This window comes from Gavialis gangeticus, unplaced genomic scaffold (assembly GCF_001723915.1).
Source record: "Gavialis gangeticus isolate Ggan-Ray unplaced genomic scaffold, GavGan_comp1, whole genome shotgun sequence".
Lineage (NCBI taxonomy): Eukaryota > Metazoa > Chordata > Crocodylia > Gavialidae > Gavialis > Gavialis gangeticus.
The window spans coordinates 36,481,983-36,491,327 of record NW_017728993.1 but is presented as its reverse complement, the minus strand read 5'-3'; the positions used below and the strand labels follow the sequence as shown (position 1 = coordinate 36,491,327).

General features: G+C 42.4%; 1 protein-coding gene across 5 annotated transcripts in view; it reads right to left on the bottom strand.

Moving 5' to 3' along the window:
* SH3GLB1 (SH3 domain containing GRB2 like endophilin B1) overlaps nucleotides 1-8,532 on the bottom strand; it is a 54,636-nt gene extending 46,104 nt beyond the window's left edge. For 3 of the 5 annotated variants that reach the window (XM_019501561.1, XM_019501563.1, XM_019501564.1), the window contains exons 1-2: nucleotides 8,512-8,531; nucleotides 4,841-4,982 (exon numbers count right to left, since the gene is read on the bottom strand). In XM_019501561.1, the coding sequence (XP_019357106.1) occupies nucleotides 4,841-4,982; nucleotides 8,512-8,514 (145 nt within the window). In that variant the 5' untranslated portion in view covers nucleotides 8,515-8,531. Of the gene's footprint in view, nucleotides 1-4,840; nucleotides 4,983-8,511 lie in introns of all 5 variants that reach the window. The other 2 variants (XM_019501562.1, XM_019501565.1) reach the window with 2 other exon arrangements.
* Nucleotides 8,533-9,345: the final 813 nt, after the last annotated feature.

Genomic DNA, 9,345 nt, shown 5'->3' with positions numbered 1-9,345 from the left:
AAGGCTTTCAGAGGCATGAGCCTTAAGATGAATCAAGGGAGGATCAGCAGGCATTGGGGCATTGGGGGAATCACTGTTCCCCCGAGCACCGCCAGGAGTGACCAGGAATAACGGTCACAAGCTGGCAGAGGGTAGGTTTAGGTTAGATATCAGGAGGCGCTACTTCACGGTCAGGGCGGCTAGGGTCTGGAACCAACTTCCAAGAGAAGTGGTGCAGGCTCCTACCCTGGGGGGTTTTAAGAGGAGGCTAGATGAACACCTTGCTTGGGTCGTTTGACCCCAGTACTCTTTCCTGCCATGGCAGGGGGTCAGACTAGATGATCTGTTCAGGTCCCTTCCGACCCTAGAAACTATGAAATAACAACTGACTTTCCCTATGCCTCAAAAAGGGCGTTAGTCCCCTAAAGGTTGCAAAGAACAACTTTTCCAACTATTTAGTTGGTCTAAAAAAAGATATCCCATGTACCTGAAGAACCTTGTCTGCCTATGCCCTTAGACCAAAACAGCTACAACCAACACCCCTACGCTCAGTTTGGAAGTTGTTAATCTCTGATATTTAATAGCCGTCAGCTAAAATAACTAGCAACATGCATGGGCTCCTCCAACTGTAATCTTCAGTTGGTACCTTTTCCTATTAAACCCTTAGTCTTAGAGTAATTTCTTTTGGGTGATGTTACTTTAGTTTCATAGGCCTGTTGTTATACATTTCTGTTTCTGGTGTACGACAACTAGAAGCAGGACTTACACAGATGCTGTTATGCTTATTCTTTAAGCCTGTCCTATTAAGCAGTTTTTTTTTACTGGAAAGGGGCAGGGGAAAAGAGGGACCAGGTGGTGGTACAGACTTAGGATAATTACTGTTTCTCTGGTACTTGCATTCTTATTTCTCATATGTGATTGCTTACTTCTTCCCAACATTCTTATTCCAACTGTAAGCAAAACAGATGGACAGACAGAGACAGACATGCCACATGGGCTCTTGATTTACAGTCCCTTTCTCATATATTCTTATATTAGTAACAAGGCTCTTTGTAATCCTGGCTACAGACAGAGAAGTGAAAGCATACCCAATAACCCTGGCTCAAACATCTGTTTAAGCTTTTTGGTCCATCTAAGGAAGCACCACACTACAAAGTAGTCAAATCACTACTGCTACTACACTTGAAAAGTTGTCCCAGAGAGCAGTGCTACAGCTTTAGATATTAAAGCTTCCCCCACATGAACGTACATGCACCCAAACAATATACAGAGGGCCTTTTAACAAACCATATGCACAATTTTGAATGTCTCTCTCTTGTATCTGGCTATCAACTACTTTAGATTTACTGCAGGAGTATATTCTATCCTTAACACAGATTCCTAATTTTGTACCTTCTTAACCACTGCTCTTCACACATTCCAGGGGAAATAAGTTGTGTTTTTAGGTTTAGTGTTTTGAAGACATTGAACTTCATTATTATTTGGAACGAGTTTTTCTCAAAGTCAGCTTTAGGTGTAGCAAAAGAGTATTTTTTTCTAACCAACACAATCAGCTCCTTTTGTAAAGGAAGTGTTAGGAGCAGGTTATGTCAAAAATCACATCTTTTAGCACAATATGATCTGGTCTCCCAAGTCTAGATTCTTAAGTCTTAAGTCTAAGATTCTTAACTGAAGCTTCTTGCAACCCAGAAGCTTGTACCTTTTCTTATTCTTTAAGAACTCCTCTTTGGTTTGAGAATGATACACTCCTAAACAATCAAATAATCAAAGGTGATTTTACAAGCCCCAAAAGATCAAAGATATCCTCTTGCATTAGTTGTACTTGTGGCACTGCATACTCACAGGGAGAGGTGCTTTAGAAGCAAGACCATGATTAGATAGTACCCCCTTCCACCCACATTCTAACAAATCTAGAAGAGGAAGTAAAACAAATTGTATGTATATAGAGTTTAGAAAAGAAGACCAATTCAGAAGTCATTCAAGCTTAAAACTGAGTAGGATAGGAGGGTTACAATTTTGAGCCAATCCAATAATTTTCACTGAGTAGCTTAATTTATTTCAGTCTCATTCTGCTCATCGAATATTCTAAGTTGTTTCACTTTAAGGAAGTATTTGAATATTTGATGCTAGGGTTTTACTACTCAAGCATGACTTGTCAGCCTTGTTGCTCTTTCGGTTGAGACAACACACAGATCTTATGTTTCCCATAGCCTTTGTTACCTCTCAGCTCTGTGTTCTTGGAGACTCCTAGCACAGTACGCAGCCTGTCTGATTCACAAAGGACTCACCCCCTCCCCACCTCTGCCTGAACAAGAACTGATTAGAGGAAGGACTTACAAAAGACAAGGAAGATGCAGTGGGATCGCACCTAAAGTCATCCAGACAAGGGTGATAGGAGTGAAGCAACTCCCCCGTCTCATTGACATGGGAGATGGGACAGGAAAGCACCTTCATTAGCATTCAGGATGGAAAACAGAGATTCCAAGGCAGGGACTGCACTGAACTCTGGGACCAGTGAAGCACAGGAGCATTGCATGATGGGGGAATCCCTGCTCCAAATGCTACTCAACCCACATCTACACACACCCAGCTCAGCATTTATCAGACCAATTCTTGTAATGATTCCTTTACTGGTACCCAAAACACTGAATTTGCCTGTCTGTATTGTGAGCTTCCCCAGAGTAATGCCACCCGTAGCCAGGAGTGATCAGTTCCTATTATTTACCACAGGAGCCATTGTTTACCCATAAACAAAAGCTAGTGTTCTCCCTTGAGCCACTGTTAGTTCTCTACAAAAACCCCTACTCAAGCTCAAGTTTCTGTCGTGGTGCTTGGATCCAAAAGTTGCACCAGTTCCACTCCTTTTCTGCCTGGAATCCCTCCATTAATTGTGCCGAGGGCTCTCTCTGCCTGTCTGCAAGCTCCAACAAACACCTGGGAATCTTGACTGGTTCAAGCTTCACTGAGTGGCAAGCCCCCAACTCTTTTTTTTTTTCTTCTCTCTCTCTGACTCTAGGAACCTGACTTTTGCTTTCTTACTCCAGGCACAGCTATCTAAACCTGACTTCTGTTGATCAAACTTGAGCTAGACTTCCCCAAATACCTAACTGAAACTATGTACTATTGCAACTGTTTTATTTGTCTCTCTCGTATGGCTATTACTATTGGTATCATCGTAAGTTCATATACCTGGCAATAAATAACTTTTATAGTTAAGCTGGTTGCTTATACTCTCTCTCTGAACCTCACTTACTCTTCCTTCCTCTTGACCTCCGCATTTGCTCTGCAGCAATGCTTCTTTTACTCAAGCCAAAGATACCTGTAATGTCCAAAACTATGGTGGAGTCTGCTTATCAAGGGAGTTACTATTAGGACCATTGTGACAAGAGATTGGGACATGCTGAGTCTTGAGGCACATGAGGGTATCAGCTAAAAGTGCTGATCAGACCCAGCCTGCTCAGATGTACTCTGCTAGTGTGCACGTGTGTGTCTAACTGCATTTATTATTGTCCTGCTGAAATAAGGGATGAACCGAGTTCAAGGCACATGAAGGTGTCAGCCTGTCAGTGCTGAATAACCCAGCCTGGCTCAGGCATGCCCTGTTAATCTGTGTGTATGTGCATATATGTGTTTGACTGATTCAGTGGTTGGAGGAACCCAGCCCCATTGAAACTGAGTCCTGCAAGATAGCTCCATTGGCGGTGCGGACTTGCAGAAGGGAGAGATACATCTCCACATAGAAACACAAGTGGCACAAGCAGCACATCGACAGAACTACAGAAACCCCAGAAATATACCCCTAATAAATGAGCGCACCCCAAAGTGACAGGCAAAACTGGTAACACCTTACATATGTAGTTATTTAACCCAGAATACTTCAAACTCATACCTAAAGTCTTTTCTCATATTTGTGGAAAGTAAACAAGAAGGACAGAACAAAATTCACTACAAAATACAGAATTGCGATGGAATTTTCCACCCTGTCCTAGTCCAGTCTTTCCTACAGAGCCATTAAAAGAACAGAGATACATGTTGGGGAAAAAAACCAAGATGCAGGAATTGTTCTGTAAAATAGAACTGCCGTTTTCTTTACTGAAATCTTTGCTTTGGAATTAAGAGCTAACTTGTTGCATTACATCATAAGGAGGACTGAACCCTGGTAGACAGAAAAAGAAAATACGGAGGAGACACCAAACAACAACTGCGCACCAGAATGAACACACAGTGGAAATCTATCAAAGACAAGAATACCCAATTACCGGTAGGGGCACATTTCTCACAAGAAAACCACTCTCTCTCCAATCTTTCAGTTTGAATCCTCAAAGTGAGCTTACAAAACACTTCTCAGAGACGAGCCTATGAACTTCATTTCATCAACCTCCTGGATAAAAAAAAATCATGTACTAAATATAGACATTGGTTTTATGACACATTATAACCTGCCTGACATCTGACTCTCCAGGTACCTCTCCACTATTTAACTGCTACATTCATCCTCCTTTTCTCTTCCCCCCATCCACCGGGTCTCTCATCCACTGACTCAATTTACATCTTCACTGACATACAGCCCAGCCTCTGGATTCTTTACTATTAATTCCATCCAGAAAGAGCATGCACCAACTGCAGAGACTCCTCAGCCTCAAAATGGTTTTTTAAACCCAAAAGCTTGCTAAAAATTTTTCTCCAGCTATTTAAGTTGGTCTAATAAAAGATATCAGATTGACCCAAAGAACCTTGTCTGCCAGAGACAGAATAATGAACTCCAGTTGACTTATCTTAATACATATCAGCAATTCAAACTGCTATCCAAATACACTTGTTAATGCTAAAATAACAAAATAAAATCTAAAGTCCTACTTACTCGGATTTGGCTGCAGTAACACCTCTGTCTGTTTCAGAATTTTTTCTGTCCACAATTTTGTACATTCTGCTTTACTGAGAAGGTTCTCCAAGTGAGCATCTAGCTCTGTCTTCTCTGCTTGGCCAAGTTTTTCTTCTGTAAACTATTGTGATTAAAAACAGCTATATTAGCATAAAATACACAAATTAGCATAAATAACACCAGCATACATGGCTCATACTACAAGTTTACAATAATGAAATGCTAACCTTTATATTTGCTAAAATTATATTTTAGTATGTTTCCAAGAAGTTACGCTTACTTACGCAGTTTCAAGACAAGACTTACTAACATTCCTGAAAAGAAAATTACATTTAAAATGCAGGTAAATCAGAAGATAGCAAGCTCAGTGTGCTACTGTAAAATACTACTTAATGAAACTCATGTATTATTCATTTCAAATGTCATGTAAAAAAACTAGCTATCTTACAATTAAATTGATTTTGGTGTACGGAAATTTTGCGTACTCCATTTTCAGAAAGGGGTATAAATAACTTTTTGTATCCTGAGAGAAAGGGCATAAGATCACCCTGCTGCTACTCAGCCCTGACCTACAGATCTCATCCCTATCCCAAAGGGCTTTCAATCCCAGCCTTCTAAACCCTTAGTGCTAGTCTGAAATTAAGTTTGGTCTTGGTTACAACATTTCAGAGCTGGGGACCAAACAAGAGCAACTACACTAATGTAATGTCTTTGCATGCCCTTCTTAAAAGAATATTGGATTGTTCAAGGTCATATGTTCATCATTTGACAGTTTCTTCCTGATTGGGCATTTTCAGACAGAGGAGTCTAGCTAAGGAATCAGATCCCTAAGAAGCTTATAAGTTAGGACAACAGTACAAGGACTACAATTTAACTGCATCGTTTACTGGGGGGAAAAGTAATTTAACATCCCTTGGAGTACAGCTGTTATGATACAGGGGGGAAAAGTAGGACTAGAAACAGCTTTTAGTATAAACCCTTTACCAGAAAACCTGCCAGTATGATGATGAGACCTGCAATCTATACAGCTGTATCATCAAAAGCCTTCTTTGCTGACATACTACAAATGCACTCTTGCTAGTTTTGTTCATTTCATTCAGGGAGGAACTGGAACTAAACTAGGCTGGAAAAAGCAGTGTTGCAGGTGAAAGCTGTGTCATCTGTAGGAGGACTTTGCCTGCATTAATATATACTACTAGCAAGTCACTCCTAGTGTTGGTCTAACCCTAATTTCAACTGACCTTTATTACTGAATAAAAACTTTTTACATAGAAATTCAATTATTAACAAAGGAACTCTCAAGCAAATTGATTGTTCAAGGCAGATGTGCTAAATAACCTTCAATATCTGAATGAGATTGGGGTGAGAATTAATTTATCATGTGTATTAAATTTTAGTCTGGGCTGAATTGACAGTGCCTAGCAGCAAGAAGAGATGGTGAGAGTATTAGCTTATTTAACAGAGAATGTATATTATCATTTTTATTGACCAGATACTAAACATTTGGGTCTGGCTAGATTCAACTGAAGACCACGAAACAAGATGTATTTTGGTCAATTTTTCAACATTTTCATAAGCTAGGAGGCTTTAAACATTCATTCTGGATGGGGACTTCTCAGTCATCCTTCCTTGCCTTTATTACTTCAAGTTTAACTAATCTAATATACTCTGCAGGGCAGCCGTGTACACCCCCTGCTACACGTTACATGCATCACATGAGTAACTGGTTAATCACACAATAAATGTAGATCAGCCACAACTACAAAGTAATTTTCACACATAAAATCCACTAACCAACTATAAAAAGAGCCAACCAGCTATAAAGATAGTGCTTAACAGTGTATGACAACTCTACAGCTGGTTTCAATCCAGCTTTAATATGAAGGTGTAGCAGGCTCAGAAACTACTGTACAACACAGCTACCTGCCTGGTAGCTGCAATATCTTTCCCAAGTCTTCCCTGGTAGCCTATAGGCTTCCAAATGTACCTTTTAAAAGTTGCTAAATACTTTGACCTGTTGCTTCGCTGTTGCTGCTGTACTACAGGAAATCAAACTCCACTGGCATATAAGAGAAGTGGCTAGGCAAACTCTCTGAAGGACCACCAAACTTCAAAGTCCCTCACTCCTGGATTGTAAAACCTCATATCAGGGGACATGAACAGCATTCTGCAAAGCTCTTTATATCATGCCCCTCTTCCCCTCCCCAAAATGAAAAAAGGAAATTTAAAGAATGAAGAACTGCTGGAAACAGGATATTCTGAGTTGCTGCTGGTATGTTACACTGTATTGTGTCACTGGAAGTTACATCCAGGGATCCATTCTATTACACTGTTCAGCCAATATCAAGGATAGTTGGCACTTTTACCATTTTACACAAATCCTAATAATGAATAAAGTAATGTAAAATGTAATGTCATTTAATTTTTCATTCTAGTCAGCTTGGGAAGTAGAACAAAACAGACTTGCTTTCACTTTCTCTAGCTGGTTCTGCTTCTCATGTATAATTTACTAGAGTGTTTACGGTACAAAACAATTACAGATTAAGTCATGAAAACATTTCCAGTTCCATTATGTTCTTGGAAGTCTCACAGGGATACATTTTACCCTCTGATGTAGCTATTCTGATGCAAGTCACCAGGGTAGATTAGAGGAAGTTCATGGGTGTGAGTCATCGCTCACATGGTTTACCTGAGTAGAGAGGTAGTTAAGTCATGTTAGTCTGAAGTCAAGCAAAAGGCAGAGCAGGGCAGCACTTTAAGGATTAAACGGTTCAGAGAGAACTTTCATAGGCAATGATCCACTCTGTCACATGCTATGGAGCACTGTCTATGAAATCATATGCCTCTCTGAACCAGTTCGCCTTTAAGGTGCTACCCTGCGGTAACATAACTAGGGCAGGGTCAGCAGGGCCCCTAGCCCTGAGTGCTGACTAAAAGGGAGTACCAACAATCACCCTCCCCTCCACAAAAGGCAGGCTTTGCCATGGTAGGAGAAGCCCTGCCTGGCTACAGCAGCTGGGCAGCACTTTGTTGGCCTTAAACAGCATATCTGGAGGGCAGGCTGGGTGAGTGGAGAGACCAGAAAGTGGCTTCCCTCCCACCACTGTAGAGTCTGTGTCACGGCCATGTGCCCAACACACATATACTGGGGGAAAGGAGTGAACAGAGCACAAGGGGAGGCTCTCAGGGAGCCCAGCCACAGGGCTGCTTGCTGCTGCTGCTGGAGCAGAGCGGACTGCCCAGAAAAGTAAGCTTTCCCTTCCTCTCATCCCCACACTCTCAGCTGATGGTCAGCATACACTGCCCCTGCCCCATGCTCAATGAACTTCCTACATTCTCTGCTGCCTGCCCTGCCTTCTCAAGCTGTTTTACCAGAGCAGTAGGCTGCACCAAATCTGCACTAGGTTTGAGCAATACACAAAATAAACCATAAAGATGACAAGATTCACATCAAAGACTCTTAGAATAAAGGGCAAACTGCATCTCCTGTATTCCGCTTTCAATGAGGAGAAAGAGAAATAACTAGAGGTAACTAAGTGGGGAAAGGAGGACTCAACAGGTCAGCAAAGCATAGAGCCAGTACCTAGACCTGAAAGAGAAGAGGAAAGAAAACAGAGTGCCAAAAAGAGAAATCCAACCAAGAAAGTTACCATTAAAAGGCTCTTATGGCAAGTAACTGTTTCTGTACATTAGCAATACACATCCGATGATGCTGGCACTTCTGCTCCATTCCTCTCACCTCTACGAGCCATCCCGCTAGCTCACGTATTCCCTTGAACGCAAAGATTTAGGAGTGCTGTATTGTCACCAGGCTTGCAGCCAGGCTTGGACTAAACCCTTTTTTTGTTTTGTTTTGCATTTAAAACTATAAACAGCCCACAAGCCTGCCTGGGGCTGCGACCCATCAAGAACATTTTGGCAACCCCCCCGCAAGCTCCAGCTCCCTCCTTGGCACTCAGGGCCCGCAGTGAGTCTTTTCCAAGCCCAGCTCGTAACACAAGAGGATTATTGCCCAAGGCAGCGGCTACAGAACCAGGAGACAGTTGCAGCAGCCTTTACATTAAGAAAGAGAAAATGATTTAGAAACTCTGAAGCGCCCAGACAAGTTTTCCCTTCAAAGTTGCATCCACAATTACCAGTCTGATGCTCATTAAAGAGAAAAAGATTGCTTAAACAGGGGAGGGGATGGGGGGAAACATGCGTGTGTCTGTGTGGGCACTTAATGGTGTGTCCTGGCAGCAGCTGGGAATTTTCACACCAGGGAGCAGGATCTACATCCATGTCACAGGCTGCCGGAACTGCTCCTTCCTCTCTCCGGGAAGGGCCAAGCAGACAGCCCGGGCCTTTCTGCTGAGGCCGCAACGAGATCCGCCCATTTCCTGACGCCCGAGAACGAGCCCCAGACGGCTGCCCCTTGCTGCCGCTCGCCCCGGGCCGAAGCCCCCCGTGGTGCTGAGAGCAGCGCTGGGCGCGGTCCGCATCCC